The following is a 22,190-nucleotide window of genomic DNA, read 5'->3' on the forward strand; positions in this document are numbered from 1 at the left end:
GACATTAGCGGTCGATATCCAGACAGCAATCCGTGCTATCTATACCTACGCCACATCTGTATTCGATCTTCTGCATCTGTTCGCAGTCTCTAACATAAAACGTATTTGTACTAGCGAATACATTTTGTATACATGTACAATGCGGTGTTTAAAAGACGTTTATTGGAGAGAGCACATCATTTCTTCCTCGACAAGTTTTTTGAAAACTCGACGTATTATCAAGTAAGAAGGATATATTATCACGTGCGCGGTCATGGACGTATTCGTTGAATCAGTCAGTTCCGAAAGGCAGGAGCTGTTGCTTGATAATTAACTGCTATTGGGACTGCGCTGTGTGCTTGGAACTTATTGAAAGTTTATGAATTATGTACACGTCTCTGTAAGGTGAGCATATAACACACAGGCTCCACCGTGCATCGCTGAACCTTACAGTCTATAACGGACACACGCTATCGATCTGAACTCACTTTCCACGCTACTCTGAATCGGGGTAGTTCGGTCACTGTGTGTATATAACTCGCTATTGTGTATTGGTGGGAGAAAGGAAGATCGGTGTACACACAATCGGTAATTTCCTACAGGAGCAGGGATAATTGTCTACATGTGTTTTGTGTTTACAAACAAAGGCTATATAGATATAGATATATAGCGCTGCGTTAAATGTGTCCTCGCTATTATCTACAAGTCTTTGTATCCGGAGCCAACTACGAAAAATATCAACTCAAAGAAGTTTAAGACAATATAAAACTTGGGAAAGTACTCACATAATTGCGTTTGGAATAGAAACACTGAATCGACTTTATTATGTCGCAATATAGTTAAAGTCAATACCAGGTAAGCGACACTCGAATTGTCGAATGGAAATCACGTGCACCGTTTGTATATTATGACAAGCGTTCAAACATAGGGGTTTTAAAACTTTAGCAGTATGTCCGAAATGGAGGACAGAGCCGATATCATACAACGGGTGTCCGTTCAGGACAAGGATAAACGGAATGGGGTCCATCCTGAAGTCCCTCCCTTGTGGGTCCCGGAAGATAGGGACAGGATCAGATTCTGGGACCTGTTTAAAGACAACTGGATTTCCGTGGTCACCGACTGTCTCGTGTTCGGGAGTTTTGGGATGGGGGTGGCATTTCTGGGGCCTACCCTATTCGATTTAGGCTGCCAAACCAAGTCGGATCTTAAGGAAATGAACTGGGTGTTTTTCGTACAACTTTTAATGACACTTGTGGGATCTATATCAGCTGGGTGCTTGGCCGACAGGTAAGTTATATAAGCCAAGTTAATCCTATAGATTTCTACCTATAAATAAAAAAAAATCTAAATACATGTCTCCTTGTATATTGATATAATTGATCTGCGAAATACAGCACAGGCAGGATTAAAAGTTACCAGCCAAAACAGCACTCCAGATCTAATGATTTAATATACAGTAATAACGTGAGGTGTTAAGTTTTACGAGGTATTTTTAATAATGTCGACAAAAATGTAAACCATTGACGCGGAACCATTCACTGTATCGCCCTAATATACAACCTTACTTGACAATCTAGTGATTTCAGAATCTGAACTACAAAAATTGTTGTTCATGATTTGTATGATAGGGATATCGATAGGCCCTGGTAAGTCCCGAAAGGAGTATCACAAAAAAACCAACAACTTACAACTCCGGAATCAATGATGTGTGACTGTCAAGGTTTTGATAAATACGGCCGCAGATGTACTGATATATACATGTACTGGTATATACATGTACTGATATATACATGTACTGGTATATACATGTGCTGGTATATACATATACTGATATATACATGTACTGATATATACATGTACTGGTATATACATGTACGACTGTGGGGTACTGATATATACATGTACTGGTATATACATGTACTGGTATATACATGTACTGATATATACATGTACTGGTATATACATGTACTGATATATACATGTACTGATATATACATGTACGACTGTGGGGTACTGATATATACATGTACTGATATATACATGTACTTATATATACATGTACTGGTATATACATGTACTGATATATACATGTACTGATATATACATGTACGACTGTGGGGTACTGATATATACATGTACTGATATATACATGTACTGATATATACATGTACTGATATATACATGTACTGATATATACATGTATATACATGTACTGATATATACATGTACTGATATATACATGTACTTATATATACATGTACTGGTATATACATGTACTGATATATACATGTACTGATATAAACATGTACTGATATACATGTACTGATATAAACATGTACTGATATATACATGTACTGATATATACATGTACTGATGTATACATGTACGACTGTGGGGTACTGATATATACATGTACTGATATATACATGTACTGGTATATACATGTACTGATATCTACATGTACTGATATATACATGTATGACTGTGGGGTACTGATATATACATGTACGACTGTGGGGTACTGATATATACATGTACTGATATATACATGTACTGATATATACATGTACTGGTATATACATGTACTGGTATATACATGTATGACTGTGGGGTACTGATATATACATGTACTGATATATACATGTACTGATATATACATGTACTGGTATATACATGTATGACTGTGGGGTACTGATATATACATGTACTGATATATACATGTACTGATATATACATGTACTGATATATATATGTACTGATATATACATGTACTGATATATACATGTACTGATATATACATGTACTGATATATACATGTACTGGTATATACATGTACTGATATATACATGTACTGATATATACATGTACTGATGTATACATGTACTGATATATACATGTACTGGTATATACATGTACTGATGTATACATGTACTGGTATATACATGTACTGATATATACATGTACGACTGTGGGGTACTCATATATACATGTACTGATATATACATGTACTGATATATACATGTACTGATATAAACATGTACTGATATATACATGTACTGATATATACATGTACTGATATATACATGTACTGGTATATACATGTACTGATGTATACATGTACTGATATATACATGTACTGATATATACATGTACGACTGTGGGGTACTGATATATACATGTACTGGTATATACATGTACTGATATATACATGTACTGATATATACATGTACGACTGTAGGGTACTGATATATACATGTACTGATATATACATGTACTGATATATACATGTACTGATATATACATGTACTGGTATATACATGTACGACTGTGGGGTACTGATATATACATGTACTGATATATACATGTACTGGTATATACATATACTGGTATATACTTGTACTGATATATACATGTACTGGTATATACATGTACTGATATATACATGTACTGATATATACATGTATGACTGTGGGGTACTGGTATATACATGTACTGGTATATACATGTACTGATATATACATGTACTGGTATATACATGTACTGATATATACATGTACTGATATATACATGTACTGATATATACATGTACTGATGTATACATGTACTGGTATATACATGTACTGATGTATACATGTACTGGTATATACATGTACTGATGTATACATGTACTGATATATACATGTACTGATATATACATGTATGACTGTGGGATACTGATATATACATGTACTGATATATACATGTACTGGTATATACATGTACTGGTATATACATGTACTGATATATACATGTACTGATATATACATGTACGACTGTGGGGTACTGATATATACATGTACTGATATATACATGTACTGGTATATACATGTACTGGTATATACATGTACTGATATATACATGTACTGATATATACATGTACGACTGTGGGGTACTGATATATACATGTACTGGTATATACATGTACTGATATATACATGTACTGATATATACATGTACTGGTATATACATGTACTGATATATACATGTACTGATATATACATGTACTGATATATACATGTACTGATATATACATGTACTGGTATATACATGTACTGATATATACATGTACTGATATATACATGTACTGATATATACATGTACTGATATATACATGTATGACTGATATGTACTGATATATACATGTACTGATATATACATGTACTGATATATACATGTACTGATATATACATGTACGACTGTGGGGTACTCATATATACATGTACTGGTATATACATGTACTGATATATACATGTACTGATATATACATGTACTGGTATATACATGTACTGATATATACATGTACTGATATATACATGTACTGATATATACATGTACTGATATATACATGTACTGGTATATACATGTACTGGTATATACATGTACTGATATATACATGTACTGATAGTCTGATATATACATGTACTGGTATATACATATACTGATATATACATGTACTGGTATATACATATACTGATATATACATGTACTGATATAAACATGTACTGGTATATACATGTACTGATATATACATGTACTGATATATACATGTACTGATATAAACATGTACTGATATATACATGTACTGGTATATACATGTACTGATATATACATGTACTGGTATATACATGTACTGATATATACATGTACTGATATAAACATGTACTGATATATACATGTACTGATATATACATATACTGATATATACATGTACGACTGTGGGGTACTGATAAATACATGTACTGATATATACATGTACTGATATATACATGTACTGGTATATACATGTACTGATATATATATGTACTGATATATACATGTACTGATATATATATGTACTGATATATACATGTACTGATATATACATGTACTGATATATATATGTACTGATATATACATGTACTGATATATACATGTACTGATATATACATACTGATATATATATGTACTGATATATACATGTACGACTGTGGGGTACTGATATATACATGTACTGATATATACAGTATGACTGTTGGTCACTGATATATACATGTACGACTGTGGGGTACTGATATATACATGTACTGATATATACATGTACTGATATATACATGTACTGATATATACATGTACTGATATATATATGTACTGATATATACATGTACGACTGTGGGGTACTGATATATACATGTACTGATATATACAGTATGACTGTTGGTCACTGATATATACATGTACGATAATTTGAAGACGACTAACTACACATTTGTTTGATGTATTTCATTAAAAAAGCTAGAGAATCATCAGTATTAGCTGTTACATAAAACCCGTACAGTATTCGGAATGATATTAATAAATACTGGTAGCATGAAACATTAGTATAGAGAATTCATAACTGTCTTTAATATTGAAAAAAATACGCCACGTGCGTGCTGACATAGACACGTATAAGAAACCTTTCCTTTGTACTGTCTGTATACCAATACACAACAGAACTGATACACACACATATCAATCCTAGCTCATCAAAGACCAGCCACAAACTTGTCTATATAGTGTAATTGCTTTCCAGAAGAATAATTTAAAGAAAAGAAACAAGAGACCTATATATTATAGGTCTCTGAAGAAACTAAAGATTTTTCTTAAAAGGAAAACGTGTTCACTTTTACCCCATTGAAGAAAACGTATTGTTATTTACATAAAACAATAGATTCACGTTCCACGTCAAACAGGGTTGATGCTTTTTATAATTAGCAACATAATTCGTAGACGACCATAGGAAGTTTAATTATTTATGTGGGAAATCCATCATAATGCACTATATGACATAAGGGGTCGCGGTAGCCGAGTGGTTAAGGTGTCCCGAAACCCACATGGGGCAGTTTCCTGGTACTGACCGTAGACCGGTAGTTTTTCTCCGGGTACTCTGGTTTTTCTCCATCTCCAAAACCAGGCACGTCATTAAAGGACCCTGGCTATTAATAGGACGTTTTAAAATAAAACCTAACACCAAAACGTGACAGAATGATCTATACAGTCGATTAACTCCTCCACCATGAAATCGTTCATTGCAAAGTACTTATCTTTGGAGCTAATAATGGCTTAAGTTTATAAGACGTTGTTTGCTGACTCTATTGCCCCATGTACAGGCAGGATTTTCTTGTAGTAGTTGGTGGCTACTTCACTAAACAACAGAGCAATCGGACCATAAGACAATTATTGCTGCAGCTTTTAGTTGTGAGCGAACCATAAACTCCAGATTTATTTACGTCTGATGTAAGTCGGTGTCATCGGCGCTCACGAGCCGGCTGGTAAGTCTTCGGCCGTCACAAGAAGGCTAGCAAGTCCTCGGTAGTGACCAGCAGGCTGATAAATCCTGTACGTGTAATTGTCATATACGTGACATAGTCTGTTTCATTAGCACTATCAAATTTCCTGTAGGTGGCATAGTCGGCCTAACCGCCATATACGTGACATAGTCTGTTTCATAAGCACGCTCAACTATCTTGTACGTGACATAGTCTGGGTCATCAGCACGTTTAATTGTCATGCCCGTGGCATAATCTGTTTCATCAGCACGCTTAACTATCTTGTGCCTGACATAGTCTGTGTCATCAGCACGTTTAATTGTCCTGCCCGTGGCATAATCTGTTTCATCAGCACGCTTAACTATCTTGTGCCTGACATAGTCTGTTTCACCTGTACGTTTGATTGTCCTGTCCGTGGCATAGTCTGTGTCATCAGCACGTTTAATTGTCATGCCCGTGGCATAATCTGTTTCATCAGCACGCTTAACTATCTTGTGCCTGACATAGTCTGTGTCATCAGCACGTTTAATTGTCCTGCCCGTGGCATAATCTGTTTCATCAGCATGCTTAACTATCTTGTGCCTGACATAGTCTGTTTCACCTGTACGTTTGATTGTCCTGTCCGTGGCATAGTCTGTGTCATCAGCAGAATTAACTGTCCTGTACCTGGCATAGTCTGTGTCATCAGCACGTTTAATCGTCCTGTATGTGACATAGTCTGTTTCATCAGCACGCTTAACTATCTTGTACGCTGTACGCGGCATAGTCTGTTTCATCAGCACGTTTAACCGGTCATTGTTCCTGATATAGTCGTTTTCACCAGCACGCTTAACTTTTTTTGTCAGCGATCTGTCTTGTCCGTGTCATGTAATCGTATCACCTGCACGTTTCACCGTCCCAAGTGAAAATCGCACTAAGTTTAAAGACGCTACAACGCCAACAGGCAATACATGTAATAAAAGTGCATAAATTTGCACCCACGGCATCAAACCTATATAAACATATCCTCAAATGAAAAAAAGACAACAGCGTCCTAGTAATGATAATTTTTAAGGCCTGAAGTTATAAACCCACAGAGTAACCTGTCGTGCTGTGTTTGATTGATAGACGAGTCGTTATTCATGAAGAGGAATATATAGGTATGTTATGTACTCGATCCACCGAAACATACCTACACACAAATGGGATCGCCTACTTTGTTTGCCTATCCCACAAACAAGTTTAAGCGACAGGTTGGTAGAGGCGGAGCACGATATAATTTCTTCGGGACGCAATTAATTATCTTCCACTCTAAATTTAAAAGTTACAATTAGAAGCTGGAACATTTGGAGAGTTGTAATAGCATAAAGTATATAACTTTGGTAATTATATAAAAATATACAAAAGTTTATTCTTCTTTTTAATTGGTCATGATTACTCTAAGCATCTTTAAGCTAGGCAGAAGATGTTTAGTTTGTGACTATGCGTACCAATATTTTAAACCTCTCATTAATATATATTCATAACAGAACGCGTATTTGTTTAAAAATGAATTGTTTCAGAATTGCTAACAATCAAAATACTTTGGGAATTAGGTATACAATAGTTTGTGAGTCATGTCTGAATATATTGCTGTTTTATTAATTCGGTTGCAATAAATAATTCGGAAATCGATGAGAGCACGTGCACACTTTATGTAATGTACACGGCAGTCTTAAGTCTGTTTGAAGTAACTACGACCAAGTTCCTTGGCGGTAACACTTGTTTAGATGTGACACGGCACTAACTTATCTATTACGGTATAAAACAATACGGCTTCCTCATTCACATTGTCAGTATTTCAAATTAACGTCTAATATTTTCTATAAATCAGAAATTATATCGTGATACAGAATCAATATTTCAAATATCACATATATTAAAGATAACAATATTTACTTTATTTGGCCTGCTCAATTTAGTTGAAGGAGAAAAAAAGACTTCTATTTGCCAACATGCTACACTTGCTATAGGCAATGGTCGGTAATGGGCCAAAAACGGGAAAAGCAGGTTTTATTCGTTTCTGGAGAGAAAATGGAATTCCTAATTTTCTTTCTGGACATGAAATCGATATTTATTAAGAATTACCTACGGGCGGATTGTGGTGACGTATATAAGATATATTATATACACACAAGGGAGGAACACCATCCGAATCCTATTACACCAATCTCTTAGCATTACTCTATATTAAAGCTGGTCTTTCCTGAGTAATGCAGTTTTTGTTATATATACTACTATTACTACTACTACTACTACTACCACTACCACCGCTACTACCACTACCACTACTACCACCACCACCACTACTACCACCAACACCAACACCAACACCACCACCACCACCACCACCACTACCACTACCACCAACACCAACACCACCACCACTACCACTAATATTACTACTACTATACTACCACCACCACCACCACCACCACTACTACTACCACTACCACCACCACCACCACCACCACCATTACTACTATACTACCACCACCACCACCACTACTAGTACTACTACCACAACCACCACCACCACCACCACCACCACTACTATTACTACTACTATACTACCACCACCACCACCACCACCACCACCCATCAAGTCATCAAGTCATCAATCAAACCATTACGACACATTTCAACGTCATTCTTGAATAACCAAGAAACGTCACCAGCACGATGCTCTCATCTCAATCCATCATGCAATTTTGATATTTTACAAATAGTTTAGTCAGAATTTATCTCTGTTACTGAATAGGACATTACAAAATTCATTAAGAAAGTCTGAAACATAAAGGTTTCTTGTTCGATATTAATGTCAACAGTTCAAATCACGCTGGTAGAGGTCTGCTAACGACACCTCATAGAACTTCTAACAACAGCACGTCACGTGTTTTAGACTGTCGGAGTTTAGCTATTCAGCTAGTCAGCAAGAGACCTTTTCGGACTCAATGCAACCACACATGTCTTCAGGAATAGCAACGAAATCATAAAGTGGTTAAATCGAGCTGTCTAACCATTCCCGGAGAAGGTTGACTCCACCGAGCCTGGGAACCATTCCTCGGTATCACTAGCTGAAAGGTTCACTGTGATGTTTCCGTGTTGCACACGTCACTTGATTAAAATTTAAACGTGTCTACCTCAGAATAATAGTACGCCGACATTAGACTTAATAAAAACGCACTTTGTTCCTTCTATGGTTTCAGATAGATCTACTAATTTTATTTATATCTTTCTGCCAGAAACATCAACGACTCCGTCATATCCAAACACTGACCCCCCCTTTTTTTTTTATTTAAATCTACATGGATTTATTTTATACGTTATAGGGTTTTCTTCCTTTCGGCGTCTTTTTTTTTTCTTTCGGAAATATCTGGAACTTGACGAACATCAATTTTTATATTATGCTTACTTTACCTTGCAGCTATATTCAGTTTACAATGGTAAAAAAAGACAAAAAAACAACTTCATCTTGTATAATTCGGCAATTTCCGATATAACACCAAGAAGTTCATTTACATATCAACTTTTATATCTACATACATGTGTACAATGTATTTAATATAACATTTACTTGTTACGTACGGGGTTGATTTTTTGAGTTTTATCGACCCCCCCCCCCCCCCCCCCCCCCCCCAAAAAAAAGAAAAAAAAGTACGCCAGTTGCTTTAAAGGACTGGTCCCAGTAAATTTGGCGATGCAACGTATTCTGGGAGAAAGGGCATAGAAAATGCCAAACTGTCTTTTATTGTAACTTGACACTCACCATTCTCACAATTAATTTGAATATATGGGCAACTGCTCTTCGTTTATGTGACATTTACAAAATTGGTTTTGCACATTTTAACGATTTTCAAGATATATTTATCATATGACCTGCGAGTTTACGCCGGATACAATTAGACAGAGCTAATTAGGCAGGGAAGCTGTGACTTAGGAGACTTCACGTTTTGTGGTTTTAAGCACAATGACGTGTACACTTAAATTTCAACAAGCGATTTCTCAAAATGAGTGCCTTTCGAGTTTTACGGAACATGTACATTACAATTTATTCATGTTTTAGACGACAAAGACTTTGCTCTTGTCTCTAATTTCGATAATCATCGTAAATACAGTACAGGATCGAAATCACATGCTAACAAGTCTCTGTGCACGAAAAGGTGTGTTGTCAATAATTTATGAACGTGTAGCTTTAAATGTCTAGCGACCGAGTGAATTTGCATCTGTTTCGTATCGAATGCGCCGATCTAAGTACTCCTGTACACCCAGGTCCCATAGGAGTATGCTCCAGTCTGCATTTTATCCAAAGTGATGAAATAAGCATGCAACCTCAGGCCATTAACAAACACCCAGTAAGCATAAACAAAGTCTGGCATATGCCAACAATAGTAACGTAAACACAAACAACAGTCCGGTAAATACAAACAACAGTCCGGTAAACACGAACAACAGTCCGGTAAACACAAACAACAGTCCGGTAAACACAAACAATAGTTCGGTTAACACAAACAACAGTCCGGTATACACAAACAACAATCCGGTTAACACAAACAACAATCCGGTTAACACAAACAACAGTCCGGTAAACACAAACAATAGTTCGGTTAACACAAACAACAGTCCGGTAAACACAAACAACAATCCGGTTAACACAAACAACAATCCGGTTAACACAAACAACAGTCCGGTAATCACAAACAACAGTCCGGTTAACACAAACAACAGTCCGGTAAACACAAACAACAGTCCGGTTAACACAAACAACAATCCGGTTAACACAAACAACAGTCCGGTAAACACAAACAACAATCCGGTTAACACAAACAACAATCCGGTTAACACAAACAACAGTCCGTTAAACACTAACAACAGTCCGGTAAACACAAACAACAATCCGGTTAACACAAACAATAGTCCGGTTAACACAAACAACAATCCGGTTAACACAAACAACAATCCGGTTAACACAAACAACAGTCCGGTAATCACAAACAACAGTCCGGTTAACACAAACAACAATCCGGTTAACACAAACAACAGTCCGGTAAACAGAAAAAACAATCCGGTTAACACAAACAACAATCCGGTTAACACAAACAATAATCCGGTAAACACAAACAACAGTCCGGTAAACACAAACAACCATCCGGTCAACACAAACAACAGTCCGGTAAACACAAACAATAGTCCGGTCAACACAAACAATAATCCGGTAAATACAAACAACAGTCCGGTAAATACAAACAACAGTCCGGTAAACAGAAAAAACAATCTGGTAAGCACAAAAAACAGTCCGGTAAACACAAACAACAGTCCGGTTAACACAAACAATAGTCCGGTAAACACAAACAATCGTCCGGTAAGCACAAACAACAGTCCGGTAAGCACAAACAACAGTCCGGTAAACACAAACAATCGTCCGGTAAACACAAACAATCGTCCGGTAAACACAAACCATAGTTCGGTAAACACAAACGACAACCGGTAAACAGAAACAACAGTCCGGTAAACACAAACAACAGTCCGGTAAACACAAACAACAGTCCGGTAAACACAAACAATCGTCCGGTAAACACAAACAATCGTCCGGTAAACACAAACCATAGTTCGGTAAACACAAACAATCGTCCGGTTAGATCTTCCTAGCTATTCCATGATGCTGTTATAGAGTTCGCTTCAAAGAGACCCGACGACAAAAATTTGATTTATTAATTTTATTTTTCATGAAAAAAAAAATGCATTAACTATATTTCAAGAAAAGGAATCACCGTCATTCTTTATAAATATCGAATATTACGTCTATGTCAATAGCAATGTCCCGGCAAACGAGACTCGGTTAGATTTTGGAATTTGCCGACATACACAAGGGAGATAATTTTAAATTGGCGATTTCGCGCATTACTTTTAGTCTAGAGGGAGGTTCGCCAGCCTTGGTTTTATTTTATTACGTGAACATGCCCGTCGTCTCAAACATAATCATCTCTTTCCATAGATGATAACGTCAGTAAATGATTAAAAAAAAAAAAATACATAGACAAAAAATCTAAAGCAGCAAATGTGTGTTCACATTGTGTTAATATTGACGTCAGCCTCCAGCTATGCTCGATTCTCGAATAAGCATCTTTGTGACTTTTGAATGTAAACAGAAAAATCCTCAGAGTACGGAAATACGGAAAATGAAATAAATAAAAGATCTCACCTCCGTTCTGTCATCTTGAATGACGTCACAAGTCTTCATTGTTTTCATAATATATAGAAATAATTTTATGTTTTCATCGAATTGTCGTTATTTTACTAATATGATAAAGTTTAGAGTTTTGGTATTAGTGTACATCAGTGTTAGGACGTGGTGTAGGAGTGTGGGTATTACTGTACATCAGTGTTAGGACGTGGTGTAGGAGTGTCGGTATTAGTGTACATCAGTGTTAGGACGTGGTGTAGGAGTGTCGGTATTAGTGTACATCAGTGTTAGGACGTGGTGTAGGAGTGTCGGTATTAGTGTACATCAGTGTTAGGACGTGGTGTTGGAGTGTCGGTATTAGTGTACATCAGTGTTAGGACGTGGTGTTGGAGTGTCGGTATTAGTGTACATCAGTGTTAGGACGTGGTGTAGGAGTGTCGGTATTAGTGTACATCAGTGTTAGGACGTGGTGTAGGAGTGTCGGTATTAGTGTACATCAGTGTTAGGACGTGGTGTTGGAGTGTGGGGGTTAGTGTACATCAGTGTTAGGACGTGGTGTAGGAGTGTCGGTATTAGTGTACACCAGTGTTAGGACGTGGTGTAGGAGTGTCGGTATTAGTGTACATCAGTGTTAGGACGTGGTGTAGGAGTGTCGGTATTAGTGTACATCAGTGTTAGGACGTGGTGTAGGAGTGTCGGTATTAGTGTACATCAGTGTTAGGACGTGGTGTTGGAGTGTCGGTATTAGTGTACATCAGTGTTAGGACGTGGTGTAGGAGTGTCGGTATTAGTGTACATCAGTGTTAGGACGTGGTGTTGGAGTGTCGGTATTAGTGTACATCAGTGTTAGGACGTGGTGTAGGAGTGTCGGTATTAGTGTACATCAGTGTTAGGACGTGGTGTAGGAGTGTCGGTATTAGTGTACATCAGTGTTAGGACGTGGTGTAGGAGTGTCGGTATTAGTGTACATCAGTGTTAGGACGTGGTGTTAGGAGTGTCGGTATTAGTGTACATCAGTGTTAGGACGTGGTGTTAGGAGTGTCGGTATTAGTGTACATCAGTGTTAGGACGTGGTGTAGGAGTGTCGGTATTAGTGTACATCAGTGTTAGGACGTGGTGTTGGAGTGTCGGTATTAGTGTACATCAGTGTTAGGACGTGGTGTAGGAGTGTCGGTATTAGTGTACATCAGTGTTAGGACGTGGTGTTGGAGTGTCGGTATTAGTGTACATCAGTGTTAGGACGTGGTGTAGGAGTGTTGGTATTAGTGTACATCAGTGTTAGGACGTGGTGTAGGAGTGTCGGTATTAGTGTACATCAGTGTTAGGACGTGGTGTAGGAGTGTCGGTATTAGTGTACATCAGTGTTAGGACGTGGTGTTGGAGTGTTGGTATTAGTGTACATCAGTGTTAGGACGTGGTGTTGTAGTGTCGGTATTAGTGTACATCAGTGTTAGGACGTGGTGTAGGAGTGTCGGTATTAGTGTACATCAGTGTTAGGACGTGGTGTAGGAGTGTCGGTATTAGTGTACATCAGTGTTAGGACGTGGGGTGTCGGTATTAGTGTACATCAGTGTTAGGACGTGGTGTTGGAGTGTTGGTATTAGTGTACATCAGTGTTAGGACGTGGTGTTGGAGTGTCGGTATTAGTGTACATCAGTGTTAGGACGTGGTGTAGGAGTGTCGGTATTAGTGTACATCAGTGTTAGGACGTGGTGTAGGAGTGTCGGTATTAGTGTACATCAATGTTAGGACGTGGTGTAGGAGTGTGGGTATTAGTGTACATCAGTGTTAGGACGTGGTGTTGGAGTGTCGGTATTAGTGTACATCAGTGTTAGGACGTGGTGTTGGAGTGTCGGTATTAGTGTACATCAATGTTAGGACGTGGTGTAGGAGTGTGGGTATTAGTGTACATCAATGTTAGGACGTGGTGTTGTAGTGTCGGTATTAGTGTACATCAGTGTTAGGACGTGGTGTAGGAGTGTCGGTATTAGTGTACATCAATGTTAGGACGTGGTGTAGGAGTGTGGGTATTAGTGTACATCAATGTTAGGACGTGGTGTAGGAGTGTCGGTATTAGTGTACATCAGTGTTAGGACGTGGTGTTGGAGTGTCTGTATTAGTGTACATCAGTGTTAGGACGTGGTGTAGGAGTGTGGGTATTAGTGTACATCAGTGTTAGGACGTGGTGTTGGAGTGTCGGTATTCATGTACATCAATGTTAGGACGTGGGATTAGCATGCAGATGTAAGACCATGTGTGCAGATTTACAATATTAGGTCGAATTTATTAAGGATAATTTGTGATATCCTGACCCTCTGGCACTATAAATGCATACAAATGTCTATAAACTCTTGTGTCTGGTGTCCGTAATTGGTCCCTTTTCATCAACATTCACTCATGTTTCGGTCCCAAATGTGTCAGCTCCATAAAACTTACAGGAAACGGTCAGACCAGTCCCGTATAGGTATATCTCGGAGATAATAGCGCGGCTCATCGCTAAAGTATTCATTTCCATTCAATAACAGATTCCCTCTGGGGACCGTAAGCGCAGCACGCCCGGAGATCGGGACGTGACGGAAGCACATGCATAATAGATGACCATTCTACTCGGTATTGTACAATTTGTACAATACCTACCTTGGCCAAAAATATAATGAAGAACACAGCTATCCCAGGGGGATGTGTATTGCTAGATATCGGGACATTTCTATAAATATAGCAGCACTAGTGCATATAAACATAGAAAAAAAGTGTAAAACGTCGCTTATGTCACTCAAAATGAAAGTAAGAAAATGTTACGTAAAACGTCATCAATTTTACACAAAACCATAGAAACAAAGTGTGATTTTTACGTCATTAATTTTACACAAAAATATACTCGTAAACTTTGACGTATCAGGTCATCAATTTTACACAAAACTATATAACGTAATACGCAATTAATTTTGCTCAAAACTATAGCAACAAAGTGTGATTTTACGTCATTAATTTTGCATAAAACCATAGCAACAACATGTAACGTTATATATCAGCAATATACTACAAACACATGGTAAAAATGTAACGTGATATGTCATTGATTTCACTAACTAATAAATTACAGTAAAGTATAACGTGATATGTCATTGATTTCACTAACTAATAAATTACAGTAAAGTATAACGAAATGTGTCATCAATAATGTACCGCAATACGTAACTATTTTACACAAAAAATTACAACATGTACTGACGAATGATGAAGTCCTGTATTTTGATGACAAATAAAACCTCGACGTTATAGAAATATTCGAATAATTCTGATCGATAAATGACATGAATACTTTAAGAATTTAAAAAATAATCGAAAGACAATTCACAATATCGGTACCCGGAGAGGACGAACATGGAATAAACGTAACAAGAAATATCTTTAAAAAAGATAAACGGCATAGTTTTAATGCTGGTGGTTATAATATAAAACTGCTGGTGAAATAAATGAACGAACTAATGTGTTTCAGCACAGAAAACAAAATTATATCAGTTTGATTCATTTTTAGTGATAATAAGACTGCATTTGAATCAGGAGTATGATTTTATTAATGTGTCATTTGAATAGATACATCCACATATTCAGCTTGCATTCAATCTTAACTTTGTTTCGTTTTTAACTGCATATCTGTATTTTGCATTGACCGCTACATTGACCAATCACAAACTTCATCTTGACCAGTAACGCCACCTGTCGCGTCATATCCGGGGACAAAAGCAAATTATACGGCTATGCCGAAAAATGCTCTCTATGGGAATCCGCCCCCTCTGGATGTCCACACTATCACAGCTGTGTGGTGCGTTTTATATCATTGTTTTGGTTTTTGCTCTATCTATTACCAAACTCATATTAAATCAAGATCCTTCTCACTTGTGCTATACTTTTTGTACAATCAATTGATACTTTTGACTTTTATCGGAGTGATATTCTGATGAAACACTCTGATGTAGATTTACAAAATGCCAGAAGGTTCTTCATTTCTACGCAATCAATTTCCAATTTTGAAAAGACTAGTTTTTACGAAAAGGAAATGAATTAACTTCGTGATTCCGAAAGTTCTATCAATTTTCTACTGTTGCCTACGGGCTTGTAGCACTAGGTGCCAATATGCTAGAGACACATTCTTAATTAACTTTGTCTGTAGCGTAAGCTTAACACATCGTCCTCCTTGCACAAAAACATAGTTTCAACATCCCAAGGAACAGCTCTACAATCCCTAATGCAACGGTCGTACATTTCGAAATCTTCATTCTTGCTTGTTAGGTAACGAGAGTGGAAGAATCGGGGGTAGAGAGTAAATTTATAAATGTGCATATGATACACTCTATGCGCGTTCTGGCGAGTAAGGCCTTATAACCTTCATATGTACGTCATATCCGGTGATCATAAAGCAAATGCATCCATAAAGAGGTTGTTTGTTTGATGGGTCTATCGCCCCGTGAACAGCAAGGTTAATTTTGAGGCATGGTCTTATAGTAGTTGGTGACTACCTCATTGCACAACACGCATACCAGCCAGAGCAATTAAGGCAAAGTGTCTTGCCCAAGGACACAACCGTGACAGCACAGACCGGTCTATTTCTCAGCTTCCCGAGAAAGAGGGAATGCGTTCATAATTTTTCACCGAATTGATACTTTGACTTAAAAGGGATAATGCTAATTTGTTATGGATGACTTCACATATGTCTTTAGTTTCAAATTTAGTAAATACTCTGGTTAAAACGTCTCCGTTAAGTAAACACAATGCCTTGTAGCTTTTATTGTACTGAAAAGACAATTTAGTCAACTAACGAAATCGATCAAATATGTCACTCCTAAATTTCTAAAGAAATTGACATTATGATAATATGATAAGTTGTTGGCGGCGTCAATTGTGTTGAAATTTATTTCGTGGGAAGGCCGTTGACAAAAATCTAGGTTATGACAACACAGCGTTGACTCGTACGATTTTTCCCATCGTAAGACTGATAAATAAATACTCGCACAAAATTGTGTTATGTTATAGATTGGATATAAACAACAATAAATGTTATGTGTACATGAGCTGGTTGTGCACGGGTCAGTGAATCCTTAAATTGAAGAAAATGACTTGAGAATCCAGGAAGCATGTAAATGCGGTATTCCACATGGGAAAAAATTAGCATTTACCTTATGCACAAAGTTTAAACTAAAGATAAACCGCCCATTTTTGCCATTTATCAAGAATTTCCTCGAAAGCGGTTTTATTTAGAATAAGTACTGCTCAGTTTAGTCAGCATCCTATTCCGGCTTCCTTAAGTAAACATGTTTGTAAATATAAATAAGATAGTCGGGAAAACTTGTATTTGTCAATATTTCAGCACAAATTGTTTATTGTAAGTTTCAAATAGTCTTATGAAGGACTTTGTTACATAGCTAAAATCTCAACTTTACAAAACTCTACTTTTAATGATTGATTGTTTTACGGGATAAACAGTTATGCTTAGTACCCTATAGACACCGATTAAGATATACATTTCACACGGAAGTTTTATTTACCACCGAGCTTGATGTCTTCGGTTTTCCATCGATCACAGGGATTTGACACGAATTTCGAACCCACGCTCCAAATGTATATATATTTCTAAAAAAAATATACATATATATGGACCATGGGTGTGAATTCTTGTCATGTCCCTGTGTGTCTGATGAATATAAGCTCTACTGGGTATATTTGTAATTACTGCATCTATAGGAACGCTGTTGGCGATCTCTAGCTTCAATATCAGCAGGGCGATAGTGTTATCCTCCGGGGAATCGAATATCTTTAATGGATGATCTGCTCAATGAGAACCAAATACGATGGCAATACTGTCTACCACAATAAGACTTGGAATGATATATATATCCATCTTATCTGTACTCTTGATGAAAGTATTTTTATTACGAGAAACACATGGACATCTCGAGCCCGGCACGCTGACAATGAACGTAGCAGATCTAGACGGGACACGTTCATATATGGCAATTTGGCCCTAGTTTTGAATATATGGTTTTGGTAATGTATTCTGGCACTACTGCTTATTGGTAACGGTCGAACCATAATTTGTCTCGAACGTTAGCGAAAATAGATATCGGGTGTTAGGTTTTTCTGCAAAAAATCACTTAAGTAAAGCATTTTCCCTTTAAAATCCGCAAGTACACATTTTAAAGTGCATGTAAGAAAAACATTTTAACTATGAATTACGAACACTTAACTCGATCAGTAAAACCATCAGTGACCTCTGGCGTTACTGAGGTGTTACTGTCTTAGAGACACAAGTCTGGGTTTGATGAAGACGTGTATCAGTATTTCTTTAAAAAAGTAATGTATAGTACCCTTTAAATAATCGATTTAAGCGCGATGAATTATGCAGAAATCTTCGTAGGCATTTTATGGAAATGTATTCTGTAACAAGCACAACTGTATACCGAAATTTTAGCTTCATTAAAATGTTAATTTCCATTCCTTTTACATAAATTCACGACATATATCTTAAACACTTGAACGTTACCTTGTGAATGTCCTGTTTTCTTTCAGTGGTTAATGTAGGACTATTCCTGGATCAAAATGATTTTCGTGTCTAACAGGAGGGGGAGGGTAGTTTAGTTTCACTTATCTACTTGTTTATATACATTTTCTCGTTTCGTGGACAACACATTCTCTTTGGGGATATTTTTAGCTCTCTTGATACCAGTACGTTGTCTGGTTTTGATATCTGTACTTTCGTTCTGAATTTAAGAATTTGATATCGATTGAATTTCACTTAAATTTTGATTGCGTGTGTAGGAAATTGAACAGAATTTGCTAACGTTGTTGAATAAAACCCGAATCTGTAGTTTATACCTAAAGTCTTTTCTTGTCCCGATGTTACTTAATGTTTATTTTTGATGATTCGATGAACGGTAGATGTTCAGCTTTATAAAAATTGGTTTGATTAAGAAATAATTCAAGTTTGAAAAGAAAAGTAGTTTACAAGACATGACCTTATTTTTATTTTTCCCATTTCAAATGGTGCAGCTTGTCACCTTTGGTCAATTCCCCTTGTCCTTTTAGGCAAAAATGGCGATGACGTAAGGGATGATGACGTAATGGGTGATGACGTAAGGTGGTGACGTAAAGGACGATGACGTAAAGTGTGACTAAATGGATGATAACGTGAAGGGATGATGACGTAAGGGACGTTAACGTAAAGTGATGACGTAAAGGACGATGACGTAATATGATGACATAGGTGATGGCAAAAATGGGCGATGACGTTAGGGATGATGATGTATGGGGTGATGACGTAAGGCATGAGGACGTAATATGATGACGTAAAGGATGATGACGTAATATGATGACATATATGACGTCAAAAAGGGCGATGACGTAAGGTGATAATGCAAGGGAAGATAGCGTAAGTGGATGACGTAAACTCCTGCTGTGGGGGCGATGACGTTTTGTGATGACGTATGGTGATGACATGATAACAAGGCAGAAATGATATTATAATGATATTTTATGAAAATAACCGCCATGTTGATATGAAACTGTGACTAACAAGCTCAAGACGTACCACGTTTATTACAGATAACGTTGCCCGTCGTGTGCATTCACAATTTTTTTTCACTATCAGATTCCATTAAATCAAAATATCAAACACGGCTGTATGCTGGAGTCAGCCACACAGTCTCGGGCAAACTATCATAAAGATATCATATTTATTCCTATAATCATATCTCTGATGATATTTATGACAATATCAGTTACCGTCAGCGCATGTATCAACATTCGTGACGTCCCGATATTAAGTAACTAGTTACCGGGTATCAACACGGATACACTCTGATATACATCATACTCGGGTTCTTGTGAACGATGAAGCATACAGTTGTTTATGATTGGTGAAGCACTTTTTGAAATGGATATTTCTATTTTTTTTTCTTTTGATGATTTGATTCGAGTATGAATAGTCCAGACTATCCATCAAATGATAAATTTCATCAATAGCTATCAACAATGTTTATCGTCCTGCTCCGGGTCAATTTAGAGATGTGCTGGAATGAAAAATCAATAAATACCATATTGAAATCGCGCGTGTCAGTGATTCCGACAATACGACTATAAATACCAGCCTTACACTCTCATTAACTGATGAGAGTTTCCGGTAGCGAACGCATTTCTTAATTAACACAACATGATGCATTTCGGGATAAATTTTACGAAATTGACACATGTTATTAAAACTTCCAATGTTTGCATAAAATATTTAATTTAATGGATTTCGACCGGTAGTAAACTAATAGTAACAGGCAGACACTGACAAAGGCTGGCTTTCTTTTTGAATATGGAGTATATCACGCAGAACCGGATATGGGGAAGCTTAATATTCCGAATGACACGATTGATTATTGGAGATCAATTGATAAAATCCATGTTTGGTTTAATGAATTGTTTACTTCACAATTGGATCCAACAGCAACACACACAGTCTATTTCACAACACTGTATAAAGCCGTCGTGTTCATCCCGATGTCTATTCGCTGTCCCATAACGACTAGCCCGAGTTTCCTCTGGCCCTGACACCATGTCTGGTGTAGGATGTCTGGTGTAGGTTACACCAGACATGGTGTCAGGGCCAGAGGAAACTCGGACTACATAACGACACACCCACAAATATTCAAACGGGTTCGAAAACACATTTAGAGCGTTGGGTTAATACAAAATTCTGAATACGGAACGAAAAAAGACCAGAAAAGTTTATAAGATTATCACAGTTATATATTATTGTCTTAAATATTGTCTTCCTCAAACAATTAAAGGAATTTTATCTCCTTGTTTTTTTTTTCTAAACATTTCCTTCGGGTTGGAGAAATATGGTTTTATTGTAAGGATTATCGTTACACAGCTAGTGAATGTTTGTACATGACGTTTCGATGACAAGTACGGCATTTTCATTGGTCAGCTTCCTCAGACAAATGACAGGTACATGTGTATGGAGTATCAGAGTCGAGTCATTTCGGTCTAATTACAATAACTACAGCATACAGGTGTCAGATTAATATAAGTGTCTTGACACTTGTTTCTGATTCGTTTTTGTATAATTTATATGTTGAATGTATATTGTTAAATGGAAATTGACAAATAAAACGCAGTTTAAACTAACTACAGCATAGTATTGCAACACCACAGCATAGCCGAAATCGACATCGATCTTCGAATTTCGAAAAAGACGACTCGTACACGTTTGACACCTTTGGGTACACGTGCTGACCTAGTCATTTGTCTTATGAAGGTGACGGATACCGTACTAGTCATGGAAACGTCAAGAATAAACATCCATTGGTTATATATCTTCTTGTATTTAAATGTAAGGAGCAAACAGGAATTTACATATGTATAATTAATATTCCATTGTTTGTACGCAGAATGCGACTTTCTGATTGGTTGAAATTTGTTTTCATACCACTATGAAAAAAAATCCGAAAATGGCGCGAAATATGTGACGTCACAATACGGCCATTGACATTGCGTCTTGATTTGTGAAAAAGAATCTCTTATAAGATCACTCCAATTGTACATAAACATGTTTTAATTTTGAAAATCTATTTCAAAAATTAATTTAAAGCCTTGATGTCAATTACTTTTTAGTTTTCATATAACTTTTGTAAGAA

General features: G+C 36.9%; 1 protein-coding gene across 1 annotated transcript in view; it reads left to right on the top strand.

Moving 5' to 3' along the window:
- The first annotated feature begins 318 nt into the window (after positions 1–318).
- LOC117330841 (major facilitator superfamily domain-containing protein 4A-like) overlaps positions 319–22,190 on the top strand; it is a 67,438-nt gene continuing 45,566 nt past the window's right edge. The window contains exon 1 of the mRNA XM_033889365.1: positions 319–1,266. Coding sequence (XP_033745256.1) covers positions 929–1,266 — 338 coding nt within the window. The 5' untranslated portion in view covers positions 319–928. The remainder of the gene's footprint in view (positions 1,267–22,190) is intronic.

This window comes from Pecten maximus, chromosome 7 (genome assembly GCF_902652985.1).
Source record: "Pecten maximus chromosome 7, xPecMax1.1, whole genome shotgun sequence".
NCBI lineage: Eukaryota > Metazoa > Mollusca > Bivalvia > Pectinida > Pectinidae > Pecten > Pecten maximus.